This window comes from Mus caroli, chromosome 9 (genome assembly GCF_900094665.2).
Source record: "Mus caroli chromosome 9, CAROLI_EIJ_v1.1, whole genome shotgun sequence".
NCBI classification, from domain to species: Eukaryota; Metazoa; Chordata; class Mammalia; order Rodentia; family Muridae; genus Mus; species Mus caroli.
Genome location: NC_034578.1, coordinates 57,323,900 through 57,338,106, shown reverse-complemented (window position 1 = coordinate 57,338,106; position 14,207 = coordinate 57,323,900). Strand labels below are relative to the sequence as shown.

Genomic DNA, 14,207 nt, shown 5'->3' with positions numbered 1-14,207 from the left:
ACAGTGTTCTGGATGCTCCCCTGTCCCCTTTACCTTCCCTGCTTTCAAAGATGAACTCTTAGCCCTGTGCACTCATCCTACTGAAACAGGGGCATCCTGTGAGACCTTCCTATGCCCCCATTCCCTTCCTCAGCCCACCCTGAGCAGGGCAGCCCCTGCGGAGTCTGAGCATGGGCACGACACATCAGCTGTCACAGAGGGCCCACTCTGTGTTCCGTTAACAGTTAGCACAAAGGATGGTAAATGCCACACTGAGAGTGAGCAGAAGGTGTCACAGGAGCCAGGAGCCAGGGTCCCCAGCCTCAACTGGGCAGGCATCTGATGCAGTGTAACTCCTGGGAAAGGTGCCGCTTAGGCTTGTGTCAGTGAGTGGGACCTGCATGTTGTAACCCATTGACTGTTTACTATTGCCATTACCATCACACCATTTTTATTTAACTGTGACTAGCCATGTGTTTGTGCCTGAACATTCAGTGCAAAGGGAATATGGAAATGCTTGCCAATAGAAATTTGAGGTGGTTTAAAATTCCACTAATGGCCACACTGAAAAAAACAATGAAATGAAGTTACTTAATATCATGCCAATGTTAACATTTACAACACACTGTAAGTTGGACTCTGCACTTCAAGTGCTCAAGGCTCCACAGGTAACTAAGTATCTATCACATAAGAAAGCATAGACACACAGCACTACAGCTGTTCCTCTCTCTTCTCTGAAGCTCTTCAGTCCCCCTCCCTCCCGTTAGTCACTGACAGCTCTGCCTGTGTGTAACCGCAGGTGGTTAGTGCACGTATGAGCACTTAGAAGCATGTCCATAAGAGTCGGTGGGCGCTCTGTGGCACAACTTTTCTTCATCCCTTTATAGTCAATCTTAATGTTTCTTATCGTTACATAGGAAACAACATGGCGGATTTGTTATTGTTGTTGTTGTTGCTTTCATTGCTGCAGAGCAGACTGTGATGTCGAACTCTCAGGAACCTGAAGGCTAAGGCAGAAAGATTGAAAACTCAAGAACAGACTGGTTTTGCAGAACAAAACCCTGTCTCAAAAACCACAAATAACCAAAAAGCATTGCTGCAAGCGTCTCATTTTGTGGATGTCACCAGTTGTCCCATTTGTCCCTCCCAGTGGGCATTTAAATGGCTGTGAAAACTCAGTGCATCCAAACTCTCTGACCTGAGTTGTCAGAGGCACTGAGCAGAGGGAGCTCAGAAAGTGAGGGTTGGAAAATGGCGTCCTAGAAGACTCTGACATGGCAGAAAGCTTGGAACCCAGGGACACGTGGTGGTGGTGGTGGTGGTGGTGGCGGTGGTGGTTTCTTGTGCGTAATGATGGCTGGAGAGTGGAGTGGCTATGGACAGAAGACTGGAAGGAGCTGGAAGACCAGAAGAGACTGGATCAGAGTTATCACTTAAGGAGTTTGGGTACCAGCCCTAAGGGAGAGCCATTAAAGAAGCAGGGGAGTGTAAATGATATAATTAATGAGCAAATGGGAGAAGACAGGCAACCTTCCATACTGGTGAATTGTCTATGTAGGAAGTATGAGGGAAACAGAGAAATCATCCCAGAATGCCACAATAGCAATTTGCTGCAGACAGGATCTACAGATAGATGTTAAAATCGGTAAAACTCTAAGAAATGGAATACTTGCCTGCCTCAAAACATCTCCTCTACATATTTATTAATTACAGTGATGCTTTTTAACACATATCCAAATATACTTTGAGACTTCCTTTCTAGGAAATGGAACTTAATTCCACTAGACTTAGAGACTCATTTGTAATGAGTAGGATTTGGAAAAGGAAAATAATAGTAACTTTTACCCGTGAGATACCTGGCTGTTACCATTAGCCAAGTCCCAAGGTAAACGCTGTCAGCAATGTATCCTGTCGGTAGTTATGCCCCTGGTGGGTGTAGTCAGGTGGGCATGTCACTTCCATGATATTGTTTCCTCAAACCTGTGATTCTGATTCTGGTTGGGTTCTAAAACTGGAAATGGAGATTTTTTTTAACAGAAAAAATCAGAAGCACGTCCACAGCTAACTTAGTATTAGCACAGTGTTAACATCTTAGTTTTCATAACTGCATTCTAGCTATTTAAGGTCCTAACATTGGAGAGAACTGATATTGTCTCCCTGCATGACTATTCTGTCCAGATTGAATTATGTCAGAAATTTTTTCAGGCCTAAAGAGGTTTTAAAAATTCAGATCAGCATGACAAGACTAGACAACTGTGGGTCTGAAGGTCAGGGGAAAAGTCCTGGCTGTAATTAGTCAGGGGCAGCCGTGGATGCGCAAAGGATGCTTGAGGACCTCCCTTGTGGAATCGTGAGCTGGCCCACGGAGAGCAGACATAGAAGGGAAATGGCTAGAACACAGGTGTCTACAGTTCAGCCCAGGAGGTGTCGTGGAGACTAGAGGATTTTCAGAAAAATGGTGGCTGTTGCCATTCTATCATTCAGAAATGAGCTCTGGAGTGTGAGGTGGATGTCAGGACCAGAACACCAGCCCTACCATCTACCCATTCCCGTTGTATGGCACGAGACAAGTTAGCACAGGAAGGCTGTTTGTCAGCACTAGATGAGTCACAGCCTGAATGTTGCTGTGATTACAGGTGCTCGGAGATTGTTGGATGATGAAAAAATAAACAAGCAGGGCTCTCAAGGGAGCCATGGAAGAAAGGGACTCAAAGAGGACATGCAGGTGATGGCTGGTATCAGAAGGTGGGAAATGACAAGCACTGGCCAGGGGTGAAGACTACCTGAACCTTTGCACATTGCACATAGAAAAGTCAATGGTATAGAAGTCCAATGGTATAGCCACCTTGGAAAACAGTGTGCTTGGTCCTCGACCAGCTAAACATTGTGTGATGGCATCTGTGTTAGCATGTGCTGGCAGGATCCATTGAAGAGGCAGCATCAGGACCATGAGTCACCATCGGATCCAGCAACTCTGCTCTCAGATTTAGGTCTAGACAAACTGAAAAGCAGGGATTCCTGCACATGCTCATAAGCCCGTGTTCTCTGGAGTGTTACCATTGTCAAGAGGGCATACAATGTAGTGAATCTATACAGCTGATTATTATCCTGCCTTTTAAAAAAATGAATTGATGTATACCACAGCATAAGGAAGTTCTGAAAGCAGTGCACTATGTGAGCTAAGTCAGACAGAAGGGGCAACGAGTGTCATTCCATTTCTGGGGATAGGCAGAGCCATAGAGATGGAAAGTAGATTGGGGGTTACCAAGGACGATGGGAATAGGGAGTTGTGCAGGAGCACACATAATTCCTGTGGAGGATGGTGAGAAAGTGCTGGAAACAAATAGTTACTGGGGCTGTGCAGTATTGGGAGTGTTTACAATGCTGCTCAATTGCATAATGAAGGGTGGTCAAATCTTGAGTTGGGTATCTCTCACCATGCATTCCCTTAAAAGGGCATCATGGTTAGCACTGCTGAGAAGTCACAGAATGGCTAGAACATGACCTCTTGTACTTTGAGATAGTGGGGTCACTGGTGACATTTCCAGGCCTTCTATGATAGGGGTGGGGGGAAGTTGCCAGAAATCATCTTGCAGAATTGGAGAAACAACCTCAGCTGGGAAAACCACTTGCCTTGAAAGCCTGAGGACCTGACTTGGGATTCCCAGAACGCACATCTACAGCCAAGCATGGTGATATAAGCTTATAGTCTCAGCAGCAGCGGGATGGGAGGCAGAGGTGGGCAGATATGTGGAAGCTTGAGGACCAACCAGCCTGGCCTGCTGGGCAAAGTTCCAGGCCAACAAGAGACTATTTGTACAAGTAAAGTTTTACTGTGACACGGCCACATCTATCATGTGCATATCGCCTGAGACTTCTTACGTTCATTATGATTAGTTAAGTAGCTGCCCCAGACACAACCATATGGGCTGCAAAACTGAAAATATTTACTACCAGAGCCTCTGAAGGGAATTTTCCAACCCCTGGCTAGGAAACATCCCTGGTCATTTAAGGAGTTGGGCTTTCTAAAATAATGCCTGTACTTCTGGCAGGCTACTGAGTCAGTAACACTGCCTCTTAGAAAAGGGGAGCAGAAAGGACCTAGTGCGGACACATGACAATGAATAGGAAGGAAGAGGATGCAGAGGCAAAAGATAAAATAAAGTAAACCCTATTCATTTCTTTCTTTCTCCTTGCCACATTCCTTGGTCACTGTGGGCAAGCCTATAGCCTGAAGAATAGTTGTTGAGGATGCTAGGGTAGGACCATGGGAACCCCAAGTGTTCTTGTAATGGATGGAAAACAGAATGGTTTGTAAGACCTGACTCTCGGGCTCAGAGTGGCCATGGAAGTACAGTTTGTGGATATGGGGATCACTGCATCCTCCTTTCTCTTGATTCTCTGGAAAGGAATTCTAAGTGCTTTCCACGCAGGCCCTCTCAGAAGTCTTACTGGTAATACGTCGCCACATGGCCAGTGCCAGTGGTAATCAGAGGCTGCAAACTGTAGTTAGGCTCACCGGTTCCTCTTTTGTGCAGAATAATGCCTGTAACCCAGGGCTTTCAAGTGTTTGTTAATTTTCTTTCTGGGATTGAGTTCTGAACTTACATCAGACCAAAGACAAAGCCTGGCACTTCTAGAACTTCTGTGGCACAAACTGTGCCAAGTCGTGTGCCTATGTGACCTCTGAAGTATCTTTCTGACCAGTGGGTGACATTTCTCCATTTCACAGGAGGGACCATCAGGGCTCAAGGGTGTTAATTATAGAAGTGGGTTTTGAACCAACACATGTCTGATTCCAGGACTGGAGCTATTTCTACTGGGTCAGATGCCACCCTGTTCTCCCTGGCCACCAGTACCCTCAGAATGCTTTTGTGTACCTTCAGAGGCAGAATCCAATACTTGGTGCATTGCAACCCACTTTGGACTTTGATTCATACTATTACAGAACAAAGCTGATGTTTGGAGTTCTGCAGGCTTCTGCGGGTCTGTGCAAACCTCTCTCCTCCATGTGTCCCCCAATTCCACTCTGATGGTCACGCTGAGTCTGCTAAGAGTCGCCTTACGTCTTCTTGACGACACTACCACCCAGAGTTCTCTTGTCCCCACTTTACAACTTATTTTTACACCCGCTACAATAATTCCTTAATATAGTGGTTTAAGTACCACAACCCAGGAATGCAGCAAAAGGGGGACACAGTGGCTCCCCATTCACATCCATTCCTGGTCATATGACAAGCAAGTGGCATGATGGTGACTACTTCCCATGCTGCCTTTTGATGGTGGTGTCTAGATTTCTACAATTATCAAATGGATGGAAAGGGGAATGCAGAAGCCATCCACCCACCTCTTGACTTGGGGCCAGTGGGAAAAATAAACTATATCCCAGGGCTGGCCACTTGTGCATGCCCTGGGTCTCCTGGCTTCTCCAGTCTGCCTGCCTGCAGCTCCTCCTGCTGCAGCCCACTGCCTCCTGCCTGCCTCAGTGGAGGAGGCAGAGCCATCCCCCTGCGTTCATTCTGAGTGCTTACCTTAGACCCCTTTTCATGAATGAGGCCAGATGCACACTCCACATTGATCATTTCTGTCCCTCCCCTTTTCTGCTTTCTGTTAAAGGCAGCCCCCCAGCTCCCAGCTGGCTCCTGTCCCCTCCCCCAGCCAGGAGAAGTTATTACATGAAGAGATCAGCTTACCAGTTTTCTTCAGAGCAGAGGCTGAGCTCAGAGCACGGGGTAGTACAGTGGGGGAAAAGAGCCAGGGAACCAGCGCGGTGCCTACGGAACTCCAGGCTGGAATCCCTGAGACACAAGTGCATCTGCTAGCGTTAGCACTTGGCAGACGGAGTCTCCTCCAGGGTAGCTTTGACTCTGGGTAATAATGTTTGTCAGCTACCTGTTATTAACATTGTTCCACACTGAGACAGCAATGTTAGCAAGACCTGGGGGAGAGGTAAGCCAAATAAAATATCTTGTCAGAAGTTATATTTTTGTCAGCATTAAATTTCCCCTTCTGTCTACGAAGAGGGATTGGGGAATAGGTTTTTGTGGTGTGTAAAGAATAATGCTTTCTATGACTTTGTTTTAGGTTTTTCTTGCAGGGAAACTTCTATTCCTCTTGAAGGAGACTATGCTTTCTAAAAATCTCATGCTGAGCCTGTCCATGCAGTTGCCTCCCCGGGGACCTGCCATGGCCTGGGTGACAGATGTCTAAGGCATGCATTCTTCTTCTGCTGTTTTCAGGGGTCTGGGGGAATGTGTGTGAGATTCCAGTAGGGTCTGGTGCTGATGCAGGACGACGGACACTGCCTTTGAGGCATTTCTCCTCTTGTGTTCAGAGAGAATCTGCATGGGTGAGAGATTACCTTTCTCCCCCTGCCCTCATCCTGTAATTTCTCCTCCTTCTCTTTGATGTGCATGGGTAAACCTGCAGTTTGCTTTCTGCCGTGGGTGTGGAGGGGAAAGAGTGGTATGCCCAGATCTGACAGGGGAAAAACAGAAGGGCATGTCTTAGTGTCTGTGAGGACAACTTCTTATCGATCTGGCTCCTGCGTTTGCTGGGTATGTTTCTGGATACCACTGATACCTCCAAGAGACGGTCTTGATGCGAGCAGAGTCTGGAAGTGTTCATCACTGAGTAGGGAGGAGGGAACACTTAATGTCACCCACCCTGCCCTGCAAATGAGCGGGCACCAACTTTGAATCCTCCTCTACTCCTTCACTACTAACTCCGATGGAAATTCTCAGAGACAAGAGTAATCCAAATGCAGCCTTTCCCCTGAACCCATCCTCCTCCTTGAAAAGCCTAGTGACTTTTACGTCTCTATATCTTTTAAAAGGGCCACGAGGCCACTTCCCGGCTTTGCCTTTTGTTTGCCTTGTCAGGGGCCAGGAGAACCCTGAAAGCTAATGTAATTGCTTCTTTCCCTAAGCGTGCTTCCGTGCTCCCGAGCGTGCTCCCCAACCCACGCCCATGCTGCAAGGCTGGGGTGGTCATTTGTCCCAGGCTGCCTGCCTGTTAGTTACCCAAGCCCTCTGCGCTGTGCTGTGCGTAGTCTCTGGGGGAACAGAGCTCTTGAGAGAGAAGCGGAGATGCCTAGTAGATTAGAAATGCTGACCGCCGAAAGCAGACCACTGGTCTCTGCTTGAAGTCGAAGTTTGCGGCTTCCCTGTTGATTTTTTTACTGTGTGGAGTAAATGACAAATGGGCCCACCTCATTCAGCCCGGAGCACTTAAGCAGGCGAGAGGCAGGCTCATGTGGAAAATATTTCTATCACCGCTGCCGACACATCTGGTCAGGGGAGACCTCCATACTGGGCAAATCACAGCACTGTAGCAGGCCCTCCATGGTGTGCCAATTACTCTTATTAACAGCAAAGCAGAAGGCAGCTTCGGTTACCTGCCCACAACTGGCTCCCAGGGAGGGCCACTCTGGAATGCATGTCCTGGAGCCACTCACACAGGAGGGACATGGGAAGCAGAGCACACAGGCAAGCCCTTACCTTGATGGTATAGAGATAGCACCGGGTGCTCACTCAGGACAGTGGGACCAGACTGGCTTTGGAGTTCAAGTATGTATGCTTAACCAGCCAGAAAACCCAAATAGAGTTAGTAAGATGTCTGCCCTGCCACCCTCCCGCCCCCCGCACTACACTGCCGTACCATATAAAGATCTCCCCATGCCGCCTTCTTCTTCTTCTTTTTTTTTTCTCTCTCTCTCCAGCATGTGTGCATGGGTGTGCCTGTGTGCATACATGTAAGCATGTGGACGTTTCTGTGCACTTGGCTCTGTAAATGCCTGCACTACGAGGAGATGCTATCAGTAGGATTCCTTTCACTTGTTGGAAGCGAAATGATGAGGAAGGAGCATGACTGAGCCCCCCACTCCTTAAAAGAGAATGTTGTTTATAAAGAGCTTTGAAGAATGTGGCATTTTATAGGGGCCTCTCTTTTATTGCCATGTTACTCACAAAAGCATTCCCATAAACATTTGGTGGCGTCCCTAAGTCACCACAATTTTCTTTCCTCCTGCCCGCCAATGGGTTTTCCTGCAGGTTCTAATTATCTTCTCTTTGGATGTTCTTTAAAACACACAGGAGGAAAGGAGGAAAGGGGAGCAGGCGTTGTCCATCCAGGCTGCTGAGCTGGCTATGTTCTCAGCCTGGGATTGGGAGCCAAGCAGCAGAGCTGGGACCAGTTGTTGTCTTGGGTGTGAAGTCTTTGCAGATAATTGGGGGCTTGAGTCGGGGAGCTACTTGTTGGTCCAGGACAGAGCAAGCTGGTATTAGGTCAGTGTATTACTGCTGTGTGTGGGGGGGAGGAGGGGGAGGGGAAAGCTGTTGTTGTCTTTGTTTCCTGGTTGCCATGGCATTGAACTTAGAACCTTGGGCTCACTAGAATGCCTTTAACTTTGACAATATCAGAATAGAAACCATGTATACCTACAGACATCAGTGCATCCTCTGAAGGACTGTAAAGTACTTGAAGTCATGATGGATTTTCAGTGCATTTTTAAAAAGTGTTTGTTTTTATTTGTAATTCTGTGGGGTGGGATAGACATCTGCACATAAGTGTGGTGCCCACAGGAGCCAGAAGAGGGTGCTCCTGAAGGAGGAGTTACAAATGGTTGTGAGTCACCTGACATAGTACGAGGACCTAAACTCAGATCTTCTGAAAAGCAGAACAGCCTTTCAACTGCTGGGCCATCTCTCCAGCCCTGATGCAATTTTTAAAACATGCTTTGTTGCATCTAGTCCCCGATTTCCAATATTGCAGAAACTCACCGCACGCACCCCATTCCCAGCTCTCTCGGTACCTTTGCGAGTGTGGAAAGCATGCCAGGATGCGGTCAGAGTCTATGTGGAGATAGAGATAGGCAGTGAGGGACTGCATTTCCTGTCCTTATCCAAGGAGACCAGTGAGGTCCTGTTATATGGAGGGAGGAGAAGGAAGTAGGGGTAACCTGAAAGCCCTGAACTTCTGTGTACTGAGGTGAGACTGTGTCAAAGGATGCTGTGGTGGGACAGTGTTAAAGGATGCTATTTTAACTTTGTAAGGCAATACAGCAAAACCTATCAAACTTAAAAAGAAATGCCCGCTAACGCTTGCAGACTTTCCTTTTGGTGATGAAAATGTTTAGGAGTTAGGTGGTAGCAGGGTGATTGCACCGTTCTGTGACTACACTAAAAGCCACTTATGATAGATAGCTCTCCTTCCTTTTTATGTGCTGGAGAATAAACCTAGAACATCATATATGTTAGTTATGTAATCTACACTTCCACCCCCAAATTACATGCTTTAAAGTGTGTGTGTGTGTGTGTGTGTAGGTCAAAAGTCAATGCCATACATTTTCTCTCTCTCCTTTTGTTAATTTTTAATTTCGAGATTATATTTAATTATATTTCTCCCTTCCCTTTCCTCCCTCCAAACTCTCCCATATAACCCTCCCTGCTCTCCTGCAAATTCATGACCTCTTTTTTTTCACTAATTGTTATCAAATACATATATGTATATGTGTATATATAATATATATTATATGTGTGTATTCATCTATATTACTAAGTATAGGGTATAATGCCCACATAACGTTACTTGCATGTATTTCTCAAGGCCAATTGACTTATCTCTGGCCTACCAATCAATGTGTTCTTCCCTGGGGAAGACCTTCTCTTCCACTCCCAGCTTTCCACAGTTGCCTGTAGTTTTTATGTAGGATTTGGCCATGTCCCGTTTGGCCTAATCTTTGGTGACATCCTTGTTCAGTTCATTAACATTCTTTATTCTTTGAGAGCTTCACACAGTACACAGTACATATTAACTGAATCCATCCACCCACCCACCCCCAGTGCCCTACATTCCGTCTTCTTCCAACTTGATGCCTTTTTATTTTTTGTTTTGTTACTAATAACCCTGAGTCCAGTTAATGCTTCCTGTATCCACATGGGCATGTAGCCAGCCACTGGAGCAAGGACCACCTACGAGCAGCCATAGCCCCAAAGGAGAGTGACTCTCCCTCCCTCAGCAAGCATCAATTGCCAGGAACCCAATAGGGATAGGGCAGGATCTCTCAGTGAACCTGGAACCCAAAGGCATTTGAGTCTGAGCAATGGAAACCAACAGTCTCACCTCCTTCCAGATTTAACTCATTCCAGTGATGAAGTATTTCTAGAAGTAGTTCACCACTGAGTGTGTGGCCTGCCGGATATGTATGGTAGATACTATTAGCCAGTTATAAGTTCCTATCCACATTTTTATAAGGAAAGGTTGTTGAGCTTTATCAAATTTTGTTCACCTTCATTAAAATGCTCACTTGCCCTTTTCCTCTGCTGCATTTACATAGTGATTCTATGTGATCAGTGGATGTCTGTGTCTTTACAATTGCCTGCCTACTGATGCACTTGCTAGATTTCATGTAGTCGTTGCCTTTGCTACCTGATATGACTTATGAGTATTGCATTGCTCTCTTTTGTAAGTCAGTGCCATTGGGTCCTGGCAATCTAATGATGCTAGCCCAAAGTTTTCTAAATCAGTCCCTCATCTTCTCATGTGCTTTGAAACAGTTTAAACACCAGAGAAATTATCACTTGGCCTAAAGGATTTTAAAAGTGAATCATAAAACCACCAAGCTGTTTTGAGTATTTAAGTGTTTAAAACATGACTCTTGTTTCCATAGAAGGTGTAATACTTAATACGTATAGGAGAAAACATGCCCTGTGGAAGCAGACTGTCAAGCAGGTAATTAACAGACAGCTGTGGACATTGCCCCGCTAAGAACACCAGGCATCCCTAGCCTTGTGTGCCACTTCCAGGGGCTCCAGCCACCCTGCTTTCTCTCCCTTAGAGAAAACATTGCCCAGAATTTTATGTTATCCCATCATTGCCTTTAAAAACAATAATGACAGCTAGTAGTGGGTGGGTGGCATATACCTGTAATCCTAGCACTTGGGAGGCAGAAGCACGCAGATCTCTTTAAATTCAAGGCCAGTCTGATCTACATAGCAAGTTCCAGGACAGCCAGTATTACATAATGAGACACCATCTTAAAATAATGTAATTTTTAGTAATAGTAGTGGTAATAGTAGTAGTGGTAACTACATATGTATATATCTATAAAGGTCATATTATTTAATATTGTTTTGTTTTAAATTGTATTAGCATGGTCTTTACATTGTTTTCAGCTTGATTTCTCGTTTAACATGAATGGTACACTGAGCTGTGGTTCCTTCATTTTAGCACAACACAGCATGAGTATGTAGAACTTAATATATGTAAATATAGCATCATTCTTAAGATAAATACTTGTCTTTTTTTTAAAAAAAAAAGTTTTCTTTCCCCGTGTACAAGTACTTAGTCCACATGTATGTATGTGCACTGTATGTGTGCCTGGTGCCCTCAGAGGACAGGAGAGGGCATCAGATCCCCTGGAACTGGAATTACAGACAATTATGAGCCACCATGTAGGTTCTGGGAATCAAATCCAGGTCCGGTGTAAGAGAAGCAAGGGCTTTTAACTACTGAGCCAACCCTCCAGCCCCAAATACTTGGGTTTTCTTGTTTGTTTTCCTGCTATAAACATTCTGCTATGAATGTTCTGGAACATGTGTCCCCATAAGCATCAGTAAGGATCCCTGCAGGGTATGCATACGCATTGCCTTGCTAGGTCACTGAGCATGCGTCTGGGAGGCATAAGATATGCCGAGTTGACTTGCTCGGCTGTTATGTCCACCCTCATGCCCACTAGACGTGCAGGCAAGTTCTCAAGGGTGCATCGTCTTTCCAATATTTGGTATTGGGGAATGGATTAATTTTACTGCTATATTAGGCACGAAATAGTATCAGTGTATAATTGACATTTCTCTGGCCATCATCAATCACTGTGTAACTTGTCCATATATCTTCTGTGAAATGTCTGTATCTCCTGGTTTTAAATTTGATTTTTGCTATTTCAACACCAAGTCAGAGACTCACTACATAGTTTGAATATGAATGTCTTGCTCGTTAGCTCCTGTAATATTTTTTCCAGTAGCTCATATTAAATTTTATAGTGTTTTTGGCTCAAGAGAGGCCCTTAGTTTTAATAAATTTAAATGCATGTTTTATGTCATTATAGTGAGTCTTTCTACTTCTTAGGAAATTATTCCCAAGGATATAAAGCTAATCTCTTACATTTCTTTCTAAAATTATCAAAGTCTTGCAACTCATGATTAAAAGCATTGTAATTTTATTTATTTTCAAGCTTGTGTATGTTGAGCTTATTCTCCATCCATGCTTCTGCACCCTCCTTCTCCTCTCCTCTTTCTTGATGGTCTCTTCTGTCACCCAGAAACAAACACACATACACACACACATACATACATACATAAATACATACACATACATACACACATACACACACACATATATACATACACACACATACATACACATACATATATACACACATACACAAACATATACACACATACATATATATATATATATATACACACACACACCTCCTAAAATCTACAAAGAAGAGAAAACATATACTATTTAATAGGTTAATTCACTTAACATGGAGATCCCCAGAGCTGATTTTCCTCTGTATTGTGAGTAGGACCTGTTTTCATTTTGTCCCTCAATGATAGGACTGTTTATGCAATAGTCTCCTCCTTTCACCAGACTCTGTCTGATATTGAGTTCCCACACATAGTTCCTTCTGTATCTGTCCTCAGTTGACCATCTCTCCACCTTTACATCTGTAATTAAGGGTCTTAATTACTAACGCTTATAGCAAAGCTCAATCCATAGAGCCTGTCTCTCCTTCTTGTTATGGCTTTATATAAAAACTTGCACTTTCTAATGAACTTTAAAGTTGTAATTTTCAATTTTCCTTGACAACCCTTTCGAGGTTTTGTCAAACCTATTTTTGAGTCTGTAGCTCTACTCAGGAACACTGACATTGCTTTTATGACATTCTGTGAACATGGTATTACCTTCACATTTGCTTCTGTCTTTGAAGATTTTCAAGAAAATGTAACTTTTGTTCTTTCTAAGTCCATAATTTTATTTGTAGTAATGATCATTTTGCCTATTTCAGTTCTTAGGTTGCTACTGAAAACAGCTTACCATAAATTTTTGCTTGTACACTTTACTAGTTTAAAAATGTATCTTTGATTCTTACTCTGTCAAGATAATGAACTTCTCTTATGAATAGCCATTGCTATTCATACTAGGTCCCAATATGTAGCCTTGGCAGGACCACAAGCATGCTCTACATAAACCAGGCTGACCTTGAACTCATAGATAGCTGCCTGCCCTTGCCTCCCAAGTGCTGGGACTAAAGGCATACTATACCACTCTTGGCTTTAGGTCATGGATTTTACTTGATATTTTCTGTCTACTGGGATAATTTGGTCTTCTTCTGCTAATCTATCGGCATGGGAAGTTGCTATTTAGGTTACATCTTGTAAGATCTGATATCCAGTGCTGATTTTTCAATCTCATGTGTTTTAAAAATTGATGTGACCAGTGTGTTATGTAATTGAAAGAATAAGTATGGAGAGCTGGCTCCTTTTTCCTAATCCCAATTTAACCTCTAACTTGATTATACTGTGGTCAGAAAATGTGGCGTCTGGGATGCTGGGGTTCGAGAGTTGCTGTTTTCTGCCTTATTTTACGGACAGGCCTCCTGTAAACATTGTGAGAGTTACTTGAGGCGCATGTTCATTTTGATGCATACCTTTATAATTGAGTACTGGAACCTTAAGAGTGCACGGTTACAGTTTTAGATGGGGGTGAGTGGGTAGGAGCTCTGCACTCGTTTGCAGCGAGGTATTTAGATGCTTGTGAATGTGAGTGCACCTGTGCCTGCGTATGGAGAGCAGAGGCCAGCATTGGCTATCCTTCCTCAGGAGCCATCCACCTTGTTGTCGGAGACAGAATCTTTCACTGGGGTCTGAGGCTTCCCAGTTTAGGGGTGCCCTGGCTTTGCCTCCCTAGCAATGAGGGTCTCTAAATTGTCAAGCTGCAGGTCCCAACGAAAGTACACCACTAAGCTCGGCGTTTTACATGGGGACCGAACGCAAGCTTTCCAGCGTATGCAACAAGCATTTTATCAGTTGAGTTGCCTCTCTGCTAGTCTGTTAAATTGTTCATTGATTCAATAAACGCACATATTTATGGAATATCACAATACATACAATTTAAAATGATCAGATCAAGATACTCGGTATATGTATCACCTCAAATAT

General features: G+C 44.4%; 1 protein-coding gene across 1 annotated transcript in view; it reads left to right on the top strand.

Moving 5' to 3' along the window:
- Positions 1-5,649: 5,649 nt before the first annotated feature.
- The window catches only part of Thsd4 (thrombospondin type 1 domain containing 4), a 168,671-nt gene continuing 160,113 nt past the window's right edge, over positions 5,650-14,207 (top strand). Inside the window, exon 1 of the mRNA XM_021172602.2 lies at positions 5,650-5,928. Coding sequence (XP_021028261.1) covers positions 5,857-5,928 — 72 coding nt within the window. The 5' untranslated portion in view covers positions 5,650-5,856. The remainder of the gene's footprint in view (positions 5,929-14,207) is intronic.